Source organism: Hemiscyllium ocellatum, chromosome 2 (assembly GCF_020745735.1).
Source record: "Hemiscyllium ocellatum isolate sHemOce1 chromosome 2, sHemOce1.pat.X.cur, whole genome shotgun sequence".
In the NCBI taxonomy this organism is placed as follows: domain Eukaryota; kingdom Metazoa; phylum Chordata; class Chondrichthyes; order Orectolobiformes; family Hemiscylliidae; genus Hemiscyllium; species Hemiscyllium ocellatum.
Genome location: NC_083402.1, coordinates 129,579,445 through 129,602,989, shown reverse-complemented (window position 1 = coordinate 129,602,989; position 23,545 = coordinate 129,579,445). Strand labels below are relative to the sequence as shown.

Sequence of the window (23,545 nt, the reverse complement as noted above, 5' to 3'; positions counted from 1 at the left end):
CTTCATTTCTGACATTCAAGCATTTGTAAGGGTTAAGTAAACAACAGTAAAAAATTGTCTTAACAAACAGACATCTTAAGTTGAGGTTTTCCAGCAAACATCTATAGTTTATGTAATTAATGTTAAATTGAAGTTGAAGTATTAATCTCTAATCATGTAAAAATATCTAAAATGGATTTATTCAGTACACAAAACATGACCTCTCTTTTCTGTTGAGAAGTAAACTCAAGATTACTGTCAAAAGGGTTTTTGCACATTCTTGCATGTCTTCATGATCACAGCCACTTATCAAGTTGACACAACAGCTATCTCAACTGAAGGAAAAGGCCATCATTTTATCACTTGTCCAATTTCACTTGTACATATTCAAGGAAGATACAGCAGTTCTCAACTTTACTTAGTCATTGAAAATGATAAATAGACAAACAGCATGATAGTGCTCAGTAAAACACTGAGTCACGGAATAGTGCAAAGTGAGCTTAAGGATGTAGAGCCTCAAACAACGTTGCTTAATATCCAGCCATGCAGGACCAGGGCACAGTGAGCAGGTCACCAAAGATCACTCACTGGATTGCTTTCTAGCAGCTGCAATAGAGTGGTATTAGCAAAGGTCTAGGAACAAGTTATCCACTTGTGTACAGAGTCATTAATGGAAATCTAAACAAATAAAGGTTAACTATGGCCCCCCATCTCCTTCTTAAGGAATTATTTTCTGTTTGTGAAACAACTACAGGGAGGTCTCATTTTCCATTCTAGATGCGCAAATAACAGTCTATGCAAATCCTTCCTACTTTAGCTTGGCCCTAATGATGGAACTGATACCATGCTGGAAGGCTAAAGCTGTGAGTTCTGAGTTACTGAGAATGCTCTGGGCCAACTGAAGCAAGATTCCAGAAACATCACTCTTTTTATTATATGAGCAATGATGTAGGCAACCATATTAAATCATCAGAGGAATGTTTCTGAACCATAAAGCTGTTGTCCCCCTTCCAAATAAAGGACTACACTTTTAAAATATGTGGATTTCCACCAGTTTAACCAAACATAAATTAAACAGTGATCCATAACACAGGTTATTTTATTTCTGTTATCTGCTCCCAAAAGATAAATGGGACTCACAAGACACAGATATAGAACAAAGAGACAGAGAGTACAGATGATACCAGCATAGAGAGACAGAGGGGCCTATTTGCAGAGAGATGCACAGACAGAGCAATAGAAAGAGAGAGAGAGAGAGAGAGAGGAGTGGGGAGACAGAGGGAGACAGAGAGAGATACAAGTAGAGAAAGAGGTATAGGCAGGGGCAGAGTGAGGGATGCAAGCAGAGGCAGAGAAAGATTGAGATGCACACCAACAGATAGAATCACAGGATCATAGAATGACAGGACAAAAGGAGGCCATTTGACCAATCTTGTCTGTACCAGCTCCTATAAGAGTTACCCAGCTAGTCCTATTCTCCAGCCCTATGTCCATAGCCTTCACGTTCATCACTTTGAAATACATATTTGGCTCTCTTTTGAAACTTCCTTTGGAATCTGCCTCCACCACTCTCCCAGGCAGCGTATTCCAAATCCTAATAACTCACTGAGTAGAGATGTTTCTCCTCATCTCACTCCAAGATCTCTTGTTAATAACTATGAAATTGTGATCCTTGTTACTGACATACCAGCTAGTAGAAACAGAATATTCTTCCTTACCTTGTCAAAATTATTCATTCCTTTGAACAGTTCAACAAGGCAACCCTTTAATCTTCTCTGCTCCAGGGATAATAAGCCCAATAGAGTATGGGGAGAGGGAGACAGAGAGAGAGTCAGAGGCAGTGAGAGAGGGAGAGAGAAAGAGAGAGAGGGGGGTTGAGAGAGCAAGAGGGGAAGGAAGGCACAAACAAAGACACAGATTGCAATATTTAGGCAATATTTATATATACAGACAGAAGCATAGACAGGGAATTGCAGAAGCCAAGAGAGAGGGGGACTAAGGGATTGAAAAAGAAGATGAAAGACAGAGAGAAAGAAAAGCACAGCTAGAGGGAGAGAGGTATAGAGAGAGAGCTGTGTATACATTAGAGAGAGAGAGAGACAGAGAGAGACAGAGAGAGAGAGAGAGACGGAGACACACACCAAGTGAGAGAAAGGAATAGCCAGAGGGAAATGCAGACAACTGGGAGCTTTATACTCTATGACAAAGCGTGGCCAGGTGGGTGGGTGTTACAATAGAATGTTAATTTTAATGGAGGCAATGGAAGCTTGTCCATGCAGCAGGATAGGTGTAGAGTCATACAGTATGATGTACTGCAGCTTCACTTCTTTTACAGGAAATACATGAAGTCATGTGCCAATCTAGCACTGAACCAAAATAGCAGAATGCCTTCCCAGATCAACAAACTTCAACAGGGGCTGAAATCCTGCCAGTCTGGAGCTGCTGGCCAATCAGAAGCCAGGTCTATTGCATGGTGAAGCCATCTGCAAGGCAATAGCTAATGCTGATACACCACCCACCACGAATGCAGCAGGAGGATCATAGATGAAACTAAGGAACCTGGGCCACTGGTGATTGACTGATGGGGTGTGTTTGAACACAGGGTGAGGTGTACAGCATTGTCACTGGGATACCCCATTTCAAGCCATATCTTGCCACAATGCTGGGTCCCTGGATCAGGTACAAAGTGTGTTTGAAGGGATCCTCTGCAAGCAGGATGTAGAAACATTGAGAAAGCAGGAGAGGGGTAAATACAGAGGGAGCAAGCAGGAAGCAAAACAAGAGAGTAAGTGGTTGAAGAGAAGTCAGAGACTGAGTCAGCCAGTGAGAGGCAGAAGCAGACAATGAGCAGGTGGGAGATAGAGGGGGAACAGCAGGAGGGTTCAGAGGGCCTAACATTCAGTCTCAGTAAATAGTTTTGAAAAAGAATAAAATATTGACCAGAGAGTGTGCATGCAAGGAGCCAGTCTGATGCTAAATCTAATTAGTATCTATATCATTAGCTAATAATAAAAGCAAATCCTGATGATAACAGGTTTTACAAGTGAGGATTAGATGACAGGTAGTAGATATAAAACAGCTAAATTAGTCTCTGGCTGAGAAAAGCTATAAACAGTTCAAATGTATCTGCTTTGCTTCTGTAAGAATAACAAGATCTGTTATTCATGAACAATTCAGTGTTTGTCTTTTCTATCAGTGTGTAACGGAAAATCTCCATCCATCTTACAACAATCGACAGTGGTACATGGCTGCTCTTAGGCCAGCATTTAATTTCAGATTTTTTTAAATTGAATTCACATTCACCATCTGACATGGATTCAAACCCATGTTTCCAGAGCATTAGCCTGGGTCCATGGAACTAGGAGTCAACAAACATTGCCACTTTGCCACTGCCTTCCCTCGATTCTTAGACCACTTCAGCAAGCACATTATTGTGGGTGAGGAGTCACACATAGGCCAGAGCAGTTAAGGACAGCAGACTTCCCTCCTGAAAGGATAGGCATTTACAGCACAGAAAGATGTCATTCAGTCCATTTGTTGGCACCGATCCGACAACACTAATCCCATTTTTGAATTCTTGGCCTACAACCCTGAAGGATATGGGAAAGCAAGCGAATATCTATATTTTAGATGCTACAAGAGCTTCTGACACAGCCACCTTTTCAGGCAGGGAGTTCCAGACTCCCACAACCCTCTGAAAATAAATTCTCCAAAATTGGGCAGCACGGTGGCACAGTGGTTAGCACTGCTACCTCACAGTGCCAGAGACCCGGGTTCAATTTCCGCCTTGGGCAACTGTCTGTGTGGAGTTTGCACATTCTCCCTGTGTCTGCGTGGGTTTCCTCTGGTTTCCTCCCACAGTCCAAAGATGTGCAGGTGAGGTGTGCTAAATTGCCCGTAGTGTTAGTTGAAGGTAGATGTAGGGGAATGGGTCTGGGTGGGTTGCTGTTCGGAGGGTCAGTATGGACTTGTTGGGCCAAATGGCCTGTTTCCACACTGAAAGTAAATAATCTAATTCTACTTACAGCTTTCAATCTTTGTCCATTCAATGAAAGAAAAGAGGGTTCCTATCCAGTCTTATCTATGCCACTCATAATCTAGTACACCTCTATTAGGTCCCCTCTCAACCTTTATTATGTCAAGGTAAATAGCCCCAGCTAATCTTTCCTCAGATATCTGACCCTCCAGCCAAGGCGGCATCTCCTCTGCACCTTGTCCAATACAATCATGTGGTGACCAGAGCTGCAGACAGAATTCCAGTTGTGGCCTCAGCTTCTTGCTCTTGTATTCTGTCCTGCATCTTTTTAAAGGCAAGTATCTTACATGCCTTCCTAATCTCCTTATCTACTCACCCTGCTAGCTTCAGGATCTGTGGATAGGCATACAAAGATCACTATGACCTTTAGTACTTTCCTGGGTCTTGATATTCATCCTTTCCAAGTTTATCCAGTTGAATTGCACATTCTAATGCATTATCCAATTGATGAGTTTGTCGATATCCTTCTGCAATTTATAGTTATCTTCCTCACTACTTACCATCCCACAGATTTGTATGTCATCTGAATTAAGACATGGGGCACTTACAGACCAGATGCATTTTCTTGACAATCTATAGCTTAATAGTCACCGTCACATTGAACCATCACTTAAGTGTTCCATTCTTGAACTATTAGTTGAATTTCAATTCAGCCATGTGCTGAGGTGTGATTCAAATATTTATTCTCCGAGTATTAACCTGGAACTCCAGGTTACCCATCCAGTAACCTGATGACAGCACGATTATCTCCACTTTCTTGACCAAAAGAACTGTACGACTATTGAGTAATTAGAGTAATTATGGTGGTTTTAGTAAGGAAAAGGGAACACAAAGAAAAGATAATTGCAGTGCTCCTTAGCAACTGTCTGCACACTTTATGGCCACTAAAGATCAAAACAGGCCTTTCTTTAGTGTCAGGCCTTTCTTTAGTGAAGAGGCCAAGCCCTCAGGATTCCAAGGCAAAATCCTCCTAAAAAATGCAATTTAAAGCAGTTTTATTCTCCCTCAAGGCAAAGAATGCATGCCTTACTTATTATATATTTTAGAGTTACCATTTCACTTGCAGATTTAGAAAATTCAAAGATTTGCCTAAAGAAACTCAGCTTATAGCAGATGAACTCACCAGTCAACTAAAAGCACATATAGAAAAAAAAGGAGGGAAATGACAAAATAGCCTGTAATACGGTACTACAAAAATGATCAGTCTCTCTAATTATCAGGGTACACATTTCTTTCCCCCATTCTTTGCTTGCACTGAACTGTGCTTTAACCTCAGATAATAACTAGTTAGTGGTGACAGCATGACTTGTTAAAGGAGAGTCTCATTCAGCCCCAAATCCAGACAACTGTGGTGTATTGTTCTTACAATACTAAGCCCTGAAGTGTTTCACCAATTTGTTTTTAAATAGATAAAACATCCAGTTATGTCCCAAGTTAAGTCTGACAGGCACGCTGTGCCTGTGCAATGTTTTGGTCTCACAGTTTGAAAGATGTGCCAGCTCTAAAACATTTATGCATAAATATGCTATTTGTTGTTTCAAACTCTCATTGCACTCCAGAAAAATGAACCTGAAGTTGTACTAAGAAAGGCATCATTCCAGAAACCTGCCACATAGATCACAAATGGCTGTACTGAATTAAAGTTTCTACAGACTTACCTTTGTGACATTATCTTATAGGCATCTGGTAGGAAGCACCGAATATTCTCCATCTGGGCTTGGTCAGCATCACAGATTCTGTCATCAGTTCTTCCATAATTAGCACTTTCAATCATAATCACATCAGTTCCTGGACAGCGGAGTTCAATTGGATAACTTTCACAGGACAGTTCCCTCCTAATCACAGCCATTGGAACTGGAGCTCGGCTAAAGGCTGCAAGATGAAATCAGATTAAAAAAACATGAACTGGGGTGTACTTGTAGAGGTTCAAGTTTTAGAAGAGCAAACAGCATTCTCTTACTTATCTCACCTTTGGCGAACCACATTGCCTTTTCTATCACAATCTCAGATTTATCAATATTGTTGCTCTGAATGTACTTTTCCCAAGCTGCAAATACCTTACTCTACAGCCTCTATCTTGTCCCTGAACCCAGTTTGTGTTTAAGTCCAGAGTCAACCCAGTAACTCCTACACTAATCCATTTGTTCTAACAAATTTGCAGAAATTCCAAATCTCCCAAGTCATCAGGCATCAAAGCACATGGTTAGAGTTAACTGAATATTACTTGCCAGTTTGGGACACTTGCATCATTAATGGTATCCTAACTAAACTCCTTAGCATTTGCCACAGGTCTGAGACAAAAACCCGTAACATCAGAATACAAGGTTTATGAGTAGAACTAGGTCATTCAGTACCTCAAGCCTCTTCTGCTTTTACAGAAAATCACACTGATCCCAATCTCAGCACCACTTTCACGGAGTTTTAAATATCGATCGCAGTCTGGAAAATGTTTCTGCCCCCATCCCACCCCGCCCCATTCAAAAGGGTGGCACAGTGGCCTCACAGCGCCAGGGACCCGGGTTCGATTCCCAACTTGGGTGACTGTCTGTGTGTAGTTTCCACGTTCTCCCCGCGTCTCTCACAATCCAAAGATGTGCAGGTCAGATGATTTAGTCATGCTAAATTGCTCATAGTGTTAGGTGCATCAGTCAGAGGTAAATATAGGGTAGGGAAATGGGTCTGGGTGGGTTGCTCTTTGAAGGGTCAGTGTGGACTTGTTGGGGCGAATGGCCTGTTTCCATACTGTAGGAAAATTTTAAAAATCAGGCAGTCACCATATCTGGATTACAGAATTCCAATAATTTATGATGGGGTGAAAAATATTTCCTCAGCTGAGTCCAATGTAATTGCCTCTTTGTCATGAAATTGATCTGCTTTTGATCCTATTAATCCTCCAATTCTTTTTTCTTTCCTATTACTAATACCCATGATTGACAGTATTTCATTATCAGGGTTGCATCACCAACCATCATCCGTGCACATTCCACCCAACTTAATTTTCAAACATTTAGCACCCAATCTTAAAAATACATTTCTCCAATGACTAATATATCAAAAAAAAAACAGAAATTGCTAGAGAAACTCAGCAGGCCTGGTAGCATCAGTGGAGAGAAGGCAGAGTTAATACATTGGGTCCCGTGACCCTTCCACAGAACGGGACTAATATATCAAACCTATTTATCTACAATCCTGCCATTAACTCTCTAATCAAATCATGAATGCTTTAAGCATTCAGATAAAATGCAATTAATCTTCACTTTTTACCTAACAACGTTAAGACACATCAAACAAAAGCAAACAGCATAATTCCCATGATAAAATCATTAAAAGGCAGAGTTATTTTTAAAACAGAAATCTGACATACAAAATGCAGCTTACATTTTTTTTGACTGTCCATTAGCCAAACAAGCAGAGGGTCTCCAGTTTTGCTGAATTCCCAACTTCATAATTTATTTTTAACATGAGTTTAAAAATCAATTGGATTTATCCATTTTGATGACAGTATTGGAACGAAAGTAGCATTTAGATAAATGAATAACAGACTGTTATCAAGTTGTTTATGAATGGGAATTCTGCAATGGTTTAGTCAGAGTTAACAGCATAACTTCTGTAACAAAATGCAGTAAAGTGCCCCTACTAACTGACAACAATCCTGGTATCAACAGCATCAAATTGCTCATAACTCACTGATGTACAGTGTCAAATACTATCATTTTAATTTTCAATGGGATGAGGTTTGAAATTCTCAAACAAAAGAATAATTGCATTCATCAGTGGTGCTGCTTACAAAGTGCTGAAAAATAAAATAGGCATCACAGAACTATTAGAAGTCCAATTATCTCAGTCCAAAGTTGTTTATTTTGCTAAACCCAGCATTGAAGACACATCATTGGACCTCTCAAATGAGTTATAGTTGAACAATCAGTCTGTGAGATAGTCAGCAAATCTCCCACGCTCTATTCTGATAATGTTGGGAATATCATTTTTCAAGCAGGTGAATCCAGAATACTGTCCCTTCAAACCCTTGCAGGAATGCCCAAATGCTGAGCTGATTTACCTTCAACAACACCTTCCTCTGTGCCAAGTATGATTCTACTCATATATCACCTATCACCGTTTCATTCACCCAAATGATTCTACGGAATTTCATTTTCTGAAAAAACGTTGTGATGCTACAGGGTCAAATGCTACCTCGATGTCAATGGCAGCCATTTCCATCCTTACCTCTGAAATCAAGCATGGATATTCTGTTATGATGTCTGGAGCTGCGTTGTGTTCTCAGAACTTGGGGTCAATGTTGGGTGAGAAAGTGCTGCTGGATAGCACAGCCGACAACACCTTCAATAACATTACTGATAATTGAATGTGTGGGGCACTAACTAGTCAGATTAGGTACACACTAGTTTTAATGGGCAGATAAACAGGGGTAATTTTCTAAATTATGGATAAATGCCATTGTTGTGCCAGAACACGTTGTCTGCAGGCACAGCTACAGGTTTTCAACATTAAAGCCATTAATGTCATCAAGGCCCATGGACTTCCTATTCAATGCAGTAAGTGTTTTTTTTTCAATATTTTTGTAGACTGAATGAATCAAATTGCCTGGAAACTGGTATCTGTGTTGCTGGAATTGCAGGACGAGGTTGGGTTGGATCATCCACTAATCACTGCTGTCAGCAGATGATTGCAAGTGCTTCCCGTCATCTATTGCACACTCACTGTATTTGTAAGATTTGCCTCACTTTGCCAAAAAAAATCAAAAGCAATCACCTTAACTCAGAGTCCGCTAGTATCGACTCATCTGCCAACGGGAGTGAACTCTTTCCATCTACTCAATTTTGACCCTTGAACAATTTTGAACACTTCTCTTTTGAGCATTTGTTCATGTGATACCAACATCACTGGCAAGATGAGCATTTGCTCCTCATTCTTAATTACTTTTCAGAAATTGGCCTTGTTGATTCCACCATTAGCAATGGAGATGTGTTTGGAGTCTGCTCCCTTGTTTAGCTGTCTCATTTTCAACTTGATGCTACAACATTGCAGAGTTTTGCTTTGATCGATGTGTTATGGAATCACTTACTCTCAATAGCAAGCTGATTTCTCAATTCTGCGGGTATGTAGCCCCCTACTGTAGTTTTGCCAAGTTGACACCTCATTTACAGGTACATCTGTCAATGTTCTTTGCATGCACTTCTCCACTCCTCACTGGAATACGGTTGATCTGACTCAGTGGACACGATAGAATGAGGCTTATGCTCGAAACGTCGAATTCTTTATTCCTGAGATGCTGCCTAACCTGCTGTGCTTTGACCAGCAACACATTTGCAGCTGTGATCTCCAGCATCTGCAGACCTCATTTTTTACTTACAGAATGAGGGTTGTGCCAAGTTGTGAGATTATAGATTGGATCAGTGCATAATTCACACCAACCAGTTTGGAGCTGCTCAATCTGTTCTGAATACATCCCATTTAACAAGCTAAGAAAATCTTATAACACATGAGATGCTCAAACTAAAGATGAGCCATTAGGTCCAAGGCATTTTGCTGAACTATTGAGCTCATCTCACTCCCGCTTAGAATTGAATTTTCTTTTCTTCGGATTTTTTTATATACTTCAGATTTCCTTTTTAAAAGCCATATTTCAACTGGTGCTTTCCAATCCTAATCAGTCAGTGCATATTGCCTTTGATTTTGTTTTTGGCAAGCATCCTAATTCAGAGTCCACTGGTATTGACTCTTCTACCAATGGGACTGAACTCTTTCCATCTACTATACTCTATTTTGACCCTTGAACGATTTTGAACAGTTCCCTTTTTAGAATTTGTTCATGAGATAGCAACATTACTGGCAAGATTAGTGTTTGTTCCTCATTCTTAATTGCCTTTCAGAAAGTGGCCTTGTTGAACACTATAGTTCATATGATGCAATACATGCAAAAATCCATTTGCAAAGTAATTTGAGGTGAATTTGAGGGGCTGATATTCCCATGTGCCTGACTCTCCTTTTAACCATTTCAATTCTAAGGAGGACAACCGCAGCGTCTCCAAACTTTTCATGTAACAGAAGTTCCTCAATCCTGGAAGGAAACTCATCTATATTTTCTGCATTCTCTCTGAAGTTCTGATGTTTTCCTGAATTGCAAATAATTGGACACAGCCTTGCAATTGAGGCCTAACAATCTGGATGAGAATTTGGGAGGCATGGTGAGTAAGTTTGCTGTTGACACCAAAAATCGGCGGTATAGTCAACAGCGAAGAATGTTATCTGAGATTACAAAGGGATGTTGATCAATTGGAGCAATTGGTTGAGGAGTGGCAGGTGGAGCCTGACTTAGTTAAATGCGAGCCATCGCATCTTGCTAAAACTTACACAGGCAGGGCTTATACAGTTCATTGTACACCCCTGTTGTTGAACAGAGAGATCTGGTGGTGCAGTTCTTTCAAAGTTGCATTGCAGGCAGACAAGATGGGTTAAGAAGGTGTTTAGCACACACCTCCACTGCTCAGACCATTGAGTATAAGAGTTGGGACCTCATGTTGAGGTCATACAGGATGTTGGTAAGGCTTCTTCTGGAGTACTGTGTACAGTTCTGGTCACCTTGCTATTGGAAGAAGATTATTAAAATGGAGAGAGCTCAGTTTGTTGCCACGACCGCAGGGCTAAGTTATAATGCGACATTGGATAGGCTAAGGATTTTTTTCACTGGAACATAAGAGACGGAGGGGTGACCATATAGGAGGTTTATAAAATCATGAGGGGCATAGATAAGGTGAGTAGCAAAGGTTTTTTCCATTGGATGGGAGAGTTCAAAACTAGGGGGCATATTTTTAAAGTGAGAGTAGATAGATTTAAAATGGATCTGAGGAGCAACCTTTTCACACAGAGGGTGGTTCGTATGTGGAAGGAATTGCCAGAGGAAGTGGTGGATGCAGATACAGTTATGATATTTGAAAGACATTTGGATAGGTACATGAATAGGAAAGGTTTAAAATGATATGGGCCAAGCATGGGCAAGTGGGACTGGTTCAGCTTGCGAAACTTACTTAGCTTGGACTAGTTAGACAAAAGGGCGTGTTTCCATGCTGTATGACTTCAAGACTCTATTTGTAAGATCCAGGATCCCATCTGTTCTATTTACTCAATGTGCCCCTGCCACCTACAATGTTTTGTGCACAATTAACCCCAGATATCTTTGACCCTGTTTTGAATTATACCCTTTATTTTGCATTGCATAAAATATTGTTTGTCATCTGTTAGCCTCTTTCACCCGCCTGTCTATGTCCTCTTGAAGAATGCCAACATTCTTTCCATCACAATCACAAAATTTTCTTTGCATCCTGTACACCCAACCTGAGGTCATGAACGCATTTGAAGAAAAACACAGCTACCGGTATTAACCCCTGGGAATCTCAACTGAATACCTATCCCCCATTTATAAAACAACCACACATCATTGCTTCCTTTCCTCCTACTCAGCCAAATTCTTAGCAATGCTGCCAATGACCCTAATGTTCCATGAGCATGAACTTTTCAAACATGCCTATTTGTGGCACTTTATCAAACCTTTTCAAAATCCACATAGGACATATTATGCTCTTTCTGAGGGTGGTAGGTGAGGGGTGGGAGGGGCTGCTAGGTGTTGGCTCAATGAGGCCCCGCTGCAGGGTCTGGAGATGGAAAGTCACTGCTTGGGAGTGTCTCGAAGCAGATCATCAAAAGCCACCCAGTGCAGCCTTTTGTCCCGGAAGAAGTCTGTGAGCATCTCTTATATCTTACAGACAAATAGCAGGAGATGGATCAAAGTGACAGACTGATTCTATAACACAATTGCAATCAGTTGTTTTACACCCAGCATTTAACTCCTGTAGACCGCCCCTCAGAACAGTCCTCATCACGTGCTGACTTTGACAGCCATCTCTTGACAGTTCACAGAGTGTCTCTTTATGCATGAAGTAATTACTCAATAACTGCCTTGATCTCTAGACGCTTAATCTTAACTTATACAATTAACATCAAGAAAACACTTACTGCTCTGAGGTCTTCAGTACCTCTTTCAACTGCTGTTCGATATGTAGGCATGCTGTTTCATCATCTAAGGAAATGTGACTATTATATATCAGCAGTATGTTTCCTTTCCCTGTTTGATATATTGCCATGAGACTTCATAATGTACAGAGTTAATGTTGAAGACACCCAAAGTGAGCTTCCCCTAGCTGTACATCATTGTGTCACTACCTCTGCCACTGTAGGAGTATGGGCCACTGCTGAACACTATGATTCATGTCAGACTGTGGCTCAACTAGACTATGAGTCAGTTCTCCCAGTTTTGACAAATATCTCCAGACAATAATAAGACCAACTTTGCATGGCCAGTTGGGCAAGTTGTGCCTTTGTCATTTTGGCCATCTAGGTCAATGCCAAGTTTTATTCAACTTTCAGTTGCAGTTTGATTCAACTGTGTGTTTTACTCAGCAATTTCAAAGAGCAGTTAAGGAATAACCAGACTGCTATGGATTTGGAGTCAACTTAGGCCATTGAGATAAGATGGTAGATTTCCTTGGCTAAAGGACATTAATCAACCAAATAGATTGCTATCAAAATTAGGTCAATTCATGGTCATTGGTATTGATCTATTTTTGTTTAACCCCACATGCATTTTGTTCACCAAATTTACATTCCCTCTTGATCACTGGGGTTAGTTAGCTCAGTTGGTTGGATGGCTAGTCCGCACTGCGGAAGGGGTTCAATAGCATTGGTTCAATTCCCACACTAGCTGAGGTTACCATGAAGGATTCGCCTTCTCTGCCTCTCCCCTCACCTGAGGCTTTATGAACCCTGGGTTAAACCACCACCCGTCACCTCTTTCCAATGACAGACCAGCCCTATGGTCGAGTAAGACTACGACGACTTGATCAGAGGTCTTGTGGCAGTGGTCTCATGAGCCAGAATACTCAGGTTCAAGTCCCACCTGTTTCAGAAGTGTGTAATAACAACTCTGAATAGGTTGATTAAAAAAAAGTCCCCATTTGCAATAATGAGATTTGAACTAACATCTCCGTACGTTTTAGTGAAGTCCTTTGAATTATTAGTCAAGTAACATAATTAATATACTGCAGTTGGTACTAATCTAATCATATTTATATGGAAGGTCCAGGCAAGGTGTCAACTGCTAGTCATCAAGTAATTTGGTAAATGGATTTAGTAAGAAACATTTTGAATACTCTATTCAGAAATTTGAGATGAACACCGCAGACTTTCTTCATATTTAGTGTAATGTGAAAGCCCACATACAGTTTATAATGGGTGTTTCAATTTCTGGAATTGATACTATGACTCCATGGATTTGGCAGGAACACTCTATCACCCACGTATAACAACCTATATTTACATAGCACCTTTAATGTAATTAAACGCTTGGGGGCACTTCACAGGAATGTAATCAAGTAAAATTAAACACAAAGATGATGTTTGGAAGCTGACCAAATTCTCTCAGGTTTGAAGGGGTGTCTTGCTGAAAAAAGGGTAAAGAGATTTACAGAGTGAATTCCAGAGTTTAACACCTAGGCAGCTGAAACTATGACAGCCAATTATAAATAATGCACATTAAACAGTCTAGATCTCGAAGTGTTTGACTGGTAGAGGTTGCGATAGGGAAGGGTAAGCTCTTGGAGGAACTTGAAAGCAAGGATGAAATATTACTTGACTCAGAGCCAATGTACATCATGCGTAATAGGAAAATGAGACTTGGTGAAAGTTAAGGATATAGACTGCAGGGTTTTGGATGACCTCAATTTACAAAAGACAAAATGTGAGATATCAGTCAGGGGTGTAATGAAATAGGAGATTATAGAGATGGCAAAAATTGAGGATTACAGTAAAAATGAACTGAGGAGAAAGGAAGATTAAGGTGATGTTAAGGAGCTGGAAATAGGCAGTTTTAGGGATGGCATAAGTAAGTGATCATTAATTTAGCTTGCTACCAAATGGGTTTGGTCTTTTGAAAACTTAATGGGAGGAAATTTCTGTGCATTCAGTGCTGAATGTCAGATAAGCAGTCCACTGATAAACCTTTCTGCTGAAAGGTCACAGATCTGAAACATTCATGTTTCTCTCTTCACAGGTGCTGCTTGATCAGGGAACAAGAACGAGGGTAGGTCCGATCAAGGACAGTAGTGGGAGACTGTGTATTGAGTCAGAAGAGATAGGAGAGGTCTTGAATGAGTACTTTTCTTCAGTATTTACAAATGAGAGGGATCGTATTGTTGAAGAGGAGAGTATGAAACGGACTGGTAAGCTAGAGGAGATACTTGTTAGGAAGGAAGATGTGTTGTGCATTTTGAAAAACCTGAGCATAGACAAGTCCCCCGGGCCTGACGGGATATATCCTAGGATTATGTGGGAAGCAAGAGAGGAAATTGCACAGCCGTTGGCAGTGATCTTTTCGTCTTCACTGTCAATGGGGGTGGTACCAGGGGACTGGAGAGTGGCGAATGTTGTGCCCCTGTTCAAAAAAGGGAATAGGGATAACCTATAGGGAATAGGGAATAGGAATTATAGGCCAGTTAGTCTTACTTCGGTGGTAGGCAAAGTAATGGAAAGGGTACTGAGGGATAGGATTTATGAGTATCTGGAAAGGCACTGCTTGATTAGGGACAGCCAGCACGGATTTGTGAGGCTAGGTCTTGCCTTACAAGTCTTATTGAATTCTTTGAGGAGGTGATCAAGCATGTGGATGAGGGTAGAGCAGTGGATGTAGTGTACATGGATTTTAGTAAGGCATTTGATAAGGTTCCCCATGGTAGGTTTATGCATGGGAGCATGGGATAGTGGGAAATTTGGCCAGTTGGATAGAGAACTGGCTAACCAGTCGAAGTCAGGGAGTGGTGTTAGATGGTAAATATTCAGCCTGGATCCCAGTTACAAGTGGAGTTCCGCAGGGATCAGTTCTGGGTCCTCTGTTGTTTGTAATTTTTATTAATGACTTGGAAGAGGGAGTCGAAGGGTGATCAGTAAATTTGCAGACAATACGAAGATTGGTGGAGTTGTGGATAGTGAGGAGAGGCTGTTGTCGGCTGCAAAGGGACTTAGATATGATGCAGAGCTGGGCTGAGGAGTGGCAGATGGAATTCAATCCTGTCAAGTGTGAGGTTGTCCATTTTGGAAGGACAAATAAGAGGGATCTTGGGGTCTATGTTCATAGATCTTTGAAAGTTGCCACTCAGGTGGATAGATCTTGTAAGAAGGCCTATGGTGTATTGCGTTCATTAGCAGAGGGATTGAATTCAAGAGTCGTGAAGTGATGTTGCAGCTGTATAGGACCTTGGTAAGGCTACATTTGGAGTATTGTGTGCAGTTCTGGTCGCCTCACTTTAGGAAAGATGTGGAAGCTTTGGAGAGGGTGCAGAGGAGATTTACCAGGATGTTGCCTGGAATGGAGAATAGGTCGTACGAGATAGGTTGAAAGTGCTAGGCCTTTTCTCATTGGAACAGCAAAGGATGAGGGGTGACTTGATAGAGGTTTATAAGATGATCAGGGGAATAGATAGAGTAGACAGTCAGAGACTTTTTCCCTGGGTACAACAGAGTGTTACAATAGGACATAAATTTAAAGTGAAGTGTGGAAAGTATAGGGGGGGATGTCAGAGGTAGGTTCTTTACCCAGAGTGGTGGGGACATGGAATGCGCTGCCTGTGGGAGTGGCAGAGTCAGAATCATTGGTGACCTTTAAGCGGCAATTGGATAGGTACATGGTTGGTACTTAAGCTAGGACAAATGTTCGGCACATCGTGGGCCGAAGGGCCTGTTCTGTGCTGTATTGTTCTATGTTCTATGTTCTAAGTTCTTTCATTTGAACAAGTCCAGCACATACTATTTCCATTAAAGGTTTCTATCCCTGACATTGTCTTGCTTTTCTAGACGTGTTTGATTTTCACTTGAAAGCAATTCCTAATCTAAGATGAACAGTGAAAAGGACTAACGTAAGTTTTACCAGAAAGATTAAATCTCAGTAATGTGTCCATTTCCGATAGTCACGTGGAAAGCTAGGAAGCTCATTATGTTTTAGATCCAAGAAATTAATACTTGAGGTATAAGTCTTCAATAATGTGCCCATAATCTCAAAAATAACAACGACATCTCTTTTGTCTAAATATTTGACACAGTATCATGTTCCTGAGCAACTCATTTGGATATATTACATCCGACTGAATTATTAAACAAGGTAACTGATATATTGTGCAGCAGCATATCGTACTGTCAAAGAAAAACATTAATACTAAAAATGGACATAAAACCTGGTTGATCGACAGTGCAAAGAGAATGGGAAACAATATCCTTGAAAAATCCAGATAAAAATCAGGACTGGAAATTAAACCTTGCATTTGAAATATTTGAGCCAAAAAATGGAGTAATTGTACTTATTCAAGAGAACAATAGCATTAGAAAAAGTTAGTGGTCACCGGTGAAATACAAATAGAATCCACACATGCGGGTAAAGACTTTTTTTGCTGCACGCTACTTCTTAATGAAAGTAAGGAGGAAGGCACATTAGGGAAATGTTCCAAAGGTGTTTGCAGAGTGAGGTGTTTGCTTCCTCTTAGGAAGAAAAGTGAAACTAGAGGCTATCAAAAGAAGTAGGTCCCGAAGAAGTCAGGATGGCAATTCAGAAGAAACCACACAAAACACGCTGAGAATATGGGCTTGCTGAACAAGACATGTTTGAGACAAAGGAAAAAGTGAGGACTGCAGATGCTGGAGATCAGAGCTGAAAATGTGTTGCTGGAAAAGCGCAGCAGGTCAGGCAGCATCCAAAGAGCAGGAGAATCGATGTTTCAGGCATGAGCCCGGAAGAAGGGCTCATGCCCAAAACGTCAATTCTCCTGCTCTTTGGATACTGCCTGACCTGCTGCGCTTTTCCAGCAACACATTTTCAGCTCATGTTTGAGTCAAATAATATCAATGCATTCAATGGAAAGTCAGTTAAGTTTATGAGGGAAAAGAGAATATAGGGTCAGTTACAGTCATAGAGTCATAGAGATGTACAGCACGGAAACAGACCCTTCGGTCCAACTCATCTATACCAATGAGATATCCTGTATTAATCTAGTCTCATTTGTCAGCATTTGACCCATATCCCTCCAAACCCTTTCTATTCATATACCCATCCAGATGCCTTTTAAATGTTGTAACTGTACCAGCCTTCACCATTTCCTCTGGCAGCTCATTCCACACATGCACCACCCTCTGTGTGAAAAAATTGCCTCTTAGGTCCCTTTTAAATTATGCCTGAAACGTTGACTCTCCTGCTCCTTGGATGCTGCCTGACCTGCTGTGCTTTTCCAGCACCACTCTCTCGACTCTGATCTCCAGCATCTGCAGTCCTCACTTTCCCTTTTAAAATCTCCCCCTCTCATTCAGTCTAAAACTATTGCATATTAATGTGCAGAGTGAAATTAAGACTGCAACAAGATCAGTCACTGTCACTCTGAATGGTAAAGCAGAATCAAGAAACTGGAATGACCTCCTCCTAAGAAGTTTCTAATATTAACCAAACAATTAATCAGAAACTGTTTCAGTCTTGGTTTATTCTGATTTGTTCTCCCTGCCAACCTTTCCCTCACCCCACATTATTACTGTGGGGAAATGTGATTCACCAATTTCTAGCAGACACCGCTGTTTTATTGAGGAGTTGTCAGGCCAGTGATTATCAGAACAGCAATCTGCCCTCAATGCCCTCATATCAAACTGATTCACAGGAACTGTGTGCATGCCAGTTGTAGCATTGTTTCAGGGTTATTCAGAACAATGCTTTCTTCCCTTACTTGTAAGGCAAGGCAGATTACTGGGGAAGGTGCTTGGCTGCGTATCGGATGAGGAAGAACGGGATGAAGCTCGAGTTGAGCATGAAAGCCAGTAGGGGTTGCTTGGGCCAAAAGATCTGCTTTTGTTTCTTGGTAATATGTTTGATGTAAAAACATATTTATACACTGGGAAACTGTAGCATAATCTGTAAAAAGTGATGTGATTTTTGTCTGCTTTCTAACTTAGTGCTAATATTTCAATAAATACTGCTTAGTGAGACATATAGAGCCAATCGTTGGCAGACAGCAGTTATGGGACATTCGACTTCAATTAAATATGCAAGAAAAAGCAGGTTAGTCACAATGCCACGACCAGGCTTCTGGCAATGCCACCAAGTGGCATGCAAGAGTGACTGCGATTTCTCAAGATTTTTAATATCGCTCCAACAATGGAAGAAGATCTTCAAACACTCTACCTCACCATCCTGAGCAATGTACACAAAACAGAACTTTACACAATGATTCCTGCTTCATATCTATCCTTATCCTTCACCTTGCCTATACCAAAATCAAAAAGCATGCTGCATTTGCACAGAATTTCACTGCACGAGAGTAAACATTTGGCCCAACAATTCAATGCTGTCCTTATGCTCTACAGGAATCAGAGTCCCTATAGCATGGAAGCAGGCCATTCAGCCCATCCACACCGACCCTCCAAAGATCATCCCATCCAGATCCAACCCCTACTCTCCCCCTGCATTTCCCATGGCCAACCCACTCGCCTACACATCCCAGAACACCATGGGGCAATTTAGCATGGGCAATCCACTTAGCCTGCACATCTTTGGACTGTGGGAGGAAACAGGAGCACCCGGAGGAAACCCACGCAGACACGGGGAGAATGTGCAAACTCCACACATACATACAGTCACCCAGGATCTCTGGCACTGTGAGGCAGTAGTGCTAACCACTGAGCCAATGTGCTGCCCCATTGTTTTCCCACCTTGCTTCATGTCATTTTATCAACACAACCTTCTACTGCTTTCTCCCTGACGTACATCTCTACCTTCCTCGAAAATCATGGCATTGTTACAGTGCAGGAGTCTATTTTGTCCATTATATCTGCATCAATGTAATTATGTCAACCGATCTTGGCAGTAGTGAGTTTCATATTCTCAACGCATCTTTGAGCAAGCAAGTTTCTCGAGATCCTTACTGGATATTTTTGTAAATCTCTTACATTTGTGGCACCTAGCTTTGGAATCTGAAGTTGAAACATCTTCATATCTATGTCTATTGACTCTTCACTAAATTCTAGGGAGTTTGAATCAATCTTCATAATAATCAAAGCTCTGTAATGCTTTCTCATCTTCCTTTCACAATCTATTGAAACACATTTTAATGGCACACAAGTGTCATTTCATCATCTCTAATGTCTTCCCATAAGCTTTGCAAGTTTGGTGATATTCTGAAGAACTTCTCACCTAGATCTCCCAAAAGTGAGGGGAGGTTCCTAGGTTTAATCAAGTGGAAAGAACTTTCTTATGTACATTCATTATTCCTGGCACACAAACTAAAAACTCAACATGGAAAGCTATTCTATTCTCCCAGGGATTTTTGTTTTAGATCAATACAGCACAAGGTTTACCTTACAGGAAATACTTATCAATGCAGCTAATATGTAACAATAACTAAAACGTGACAATACTGAAGTTACATCATCAAGCGATCGGTGATCAGATGGCTTTGCTATTTCGGGTCGATATCTATTCTTTATCTGGTTGCCCATCCAACCCAGTACTCACAATTCTTACTTCTAATTCTCAGTCATGTCATGATAAACAAGGCAGCAAGGAAAATAAGTACTCCAGACACAATCTGCATTTTTAAATAAATGAAATGAAAGAAACATGGATCCAACAGGGTGGTTCTGGCAGCGAAAGAAATTGATTTGTACCTTATGAAAATTGAAAACACCAAACAATTGGCGGGCATGGGGCTCAGTGGTTAGCACTGTTGCCTCACAGCACCAAGCACCCAGGTTCAACTCTTGCCTCGGGTGACTGTCTGCGTGGAGTTTGCACGTTCTCCCCGCGTCTTGGTGGGTTTCCTCCGGGTGCTCCGGTTTCCTTCCACAGCCCAAAGATGTGCAGGTCAGATGTATTGGTCATGGTAAATTACCCATAGTATTAGCTGCAATCATCAGAGGGAAATGGGTCTGGGTGGGTTACTCTTCAGAGGGTTGCTGTGGACTTTTTGGGCCGAAGGGCTTGTTTTCACACCATAGGGAATCTAATCTAATCCAATTAATTCATACGGTGAAAGGCATAGCAGCACAAAAGCTACGTGAAAAGCATCTCAGACATGTCACGTTTCTTGAAGTACTGTGCAAGTTGTATCAGAGAATTTGTGTTCAACCATTCATTCCAGATCAGTCACAACTGTGATCTCTGACAGATTCACTCTCGTTGTTACCACAAAAACTGGCCAGATACTACCTTAGAAACCACCTCCTGCTGACATTGTTGCACATTCAACCAAATCATGATAATTAATTGCAAATGACTCACTACAGAATGCCGCCTGATGATATGTAATTTGGAAGCACTGTGAACTGCTTGGAGGATACTGCGGAACTTCAAAAGGACGTTGGCAATTTGAAGGAATGGTTGGAAAAGTAGCAGATGAATTTCAAATGCAGTTAAAGTGTGAAATGACTCATTTTGTAAGAAAAACACAGAGACAATATAAAATGAAGAGCACAATTTTAAAGGGGTGCAGGAGCAGAGTTTTCTAGATAAACGTGTGTATAAATCTTTAAAGGTGGCAGGACAGACACTGGTTAATGAAGCTTACAGTATTCAATAGGAGTGTGGAGGTCAACAGCAAGGACGTTACGTTAAACTTGTATAAAGCACTGGTTTGGCCTGAACTGGAATATGATGTTGACTCATGGGTATCGCACTTCAGGAAAGATGTGAAGGCATGAATGGATCCTGAAATGAGGAACTTCAGTTATGTAGATAGTCCCAAATTCAAGAATCTATCTTCCTTCAGAGAAGAGAACATCAACAGGAGCTTTGATAGAAGTATTCAGAATCACGAGCTTTTTGGAAAGAGTAGCTAGGGAAAAAGCTGGTTCCTCTAGTGAAAGAATCAAAAATGAGAGGAGACAGATTTAAGATGTTTGGCAAAAGATATAATGGAGATTTAAGGAGACATTATTTCACAGAGTGAGTAGTTAAGATCTGGAATGCACTGCCTGAGGGTATGGTTGCAAGCATGTTCAGCTGCAACTTTCAAGAGGGAATTAATTTATTAATTGAAGCAGAAGAAAATGCTGGTTCATTGGAAAAAGCAGACAAATGGTATCAAGTACATTTGTCATTCAGAGAACTGCCATGCACACAGTGGGCTACATGATTTCCAACAGTATCTCATGTAAAGATTCTGTGAGACCACTCTGCAACTTCATTAAACAGTCATTTCAACCTTGCACCATGTTAAGTATTCAAGGCAAGAGCTGATGTTTACACAGGTACAAGTCCCACTGCAAATTTACGTTTCCTAATATACACAAGAAAGTTGCTGTCAACAACCTGTTTGCATAAGCATGGGGTGGATTCAATGAAGAAGATCACAGAGAGTTGGAGAAACATGTTCAGTGTTGGCATTTAACGTAAATTAGTACAATATACAGAGACAATCACAGGAAACATTCTAGTCTCATATTGCTAAATTCTGAAGTCCCTTTTTGAGAAAACTGACAGCAATGAAAGCAAGGTAATAGTTGAATCAGAAGCGAGGATCAGAGGGCACAAATCATTCTCACTGTAACTATCTCAAGTTTCTTCTCTCAATCTCCGAACAATCATTCTTTCTTGTCCCTTTTGACCATTTTATGTTATTAGTCTTCATTTTTCAAACATGTTTCTCATGAAAATAAGTTCTTCATAAAAGAAAATGCTTGCTCTGTTCTGATTCAAGCTCTTAAACTAGAAACATTAATTCTCTTTCTCTCCCAACTATTGTCATCTGACTTACTGAGTATTTCCAACAGCTCATTTTATTTATTACAGATGATGGTATTGTCATATTGAGAAATGTTTCCTCCTAACAGACTGAACTGAGTAACTCACAATGATTTACTATTATGTTAACAGTTGAGATTCAGAAAGCTATTTGTTATCGATGTGTTAAGTTAGCACAAGCAAAATTGATAAAGAACTCGTACATTTATCAGGTTAACAGTGGACTAAAAGATAAAGTGACAACAGACTGGGTTAGAATATCTTATCCTCAATTTGCACGGCATATGCTGTACAGTTCATTGTGCAGCACAAAAGGCTAATTCAGAAACATGGACAGAAGTTATGTTGGATTAGGATATGACTGACTAGTGTCCTTTTGGGTTCAAGAGAACAGACAAATTGGCAAAGTTTATTGCATTTGTGACTTCAATAAGAACTATTCACTCCAAACTTCTTAAGCAAATGCAATGACAAAGAGGATGATGATTATATGATTTAAATCATTCTAAAAATGAAGTCAGATTTAGATAATGTCCAGTTTTGGTCAGAAAAATAAAGAAAGTAATCGACACTGCCGATATATGCATTCCCCAGACTCATAACCTACACATGCAAGAACACTTTCCATAACATGTTTTTCAATATTTCGAGCTAAGAATTAAATCTTTATTCTACTAAGCTTCCAGTGGGATTAAGGCAAAAATGGGTACACTGAGATGATTCAGAAGCCAGACATGATTTCATAGGGCAATGGAATAGACTTGAAAGGCTATTTCCCTGTTCCATTTTGCAGGCTTTTTGAGACAACCAGGTAAACCATTAGTATGCAGGCACGTCTGCATCTCCAAATCTAAAACCTGGATCTCACAGACCCATTGGAATTTACAAAAGGAAGCTCTGTCAGGTATCATGCTGGCTCAGATTGACACAATGCAATCCAACAGTGGTTATGTCACTGGACAGGTAATTCAGATTCCCAAGCTAATGACCTGCAGTGATGGGTTCAAATCCCACCATGGCAGAAGGTGAAATGGGAATTCATTAAAATCTGGAATTACCAAAGTAGTGACCCCTAAGCCATTTGTCGACTGCAGCAAAATCCCATCCAGACCAATAATTGGCCAATCTTACCAGATCAGGCCTATAAGACTTAACATCCACAAACATGTGGCTGATACCTACCTGGATATCTGAGGTGGTCTAACATGCTACACTGTTCAAAGGGTGGGCAACAAATGTTGGCTTTGCTAGCAACTCCCACATCCCATTAAGAACAGCAAAAAGATTACAGGAACATTGTTCAGTTTTAGCGATAAGCTGCAGATTCTGAAAAATCAAAACTCCTTAGAGCTTTCACTGTTTAAACTCTCCAACATAAAGAAGTATAGCCTCAATAGAATACCCACAGAAATAGGATTAGTAAAAAAAACTGAGATTTCTATTATTCAAAACACAACTGCCTGATAATCACATGCACTTGTAGGTTAGTGAGAAATGGTTTCTCCAAATAAAAAGGCCAATTTTCTTGACTAAAATTTGTTTTAGTAAGTACACCTACTCATTAACCCTCCAGATGGTGTGGAGGGATTCAATGTGCTGAAATTTTCTTAAAAATAAACATATTTTTACAGTTGATACCAGTCTAACTGTGATAGAAGAGGTAGCTTGCAGCTGGGTGGAAAGGTGCCAGACCCACA

General features: G+C 40.6%; 1 protein-coding gene across 4 annotated transcripts in view; it reads right to left on the bottom strand.

Moving 5' to 3' along the window:
• The window catches only part of adgrl3.1 (adhesion G protein-coupled receptor L3.1), a 653,616-nt gene that overhangs the window by 344,922 nt on the left and 285,149 nt on the right, over positions 1-23,545 (bottom strand). For all 4 annotated transcript variants that reach the window (XM_060840056.1, XM_060840071.1, XM_060840064.1 and 1 more), the window contains one exon: positions 5,674-5,887. In XM_060840056.1, the coding sequence (XP_060696039.1) occupies positions 5,674-5,887 (214 nt within the window). The remainder of the gene's footprint in view (positions 1-5,673; positions 5,888-23,545) is intronic.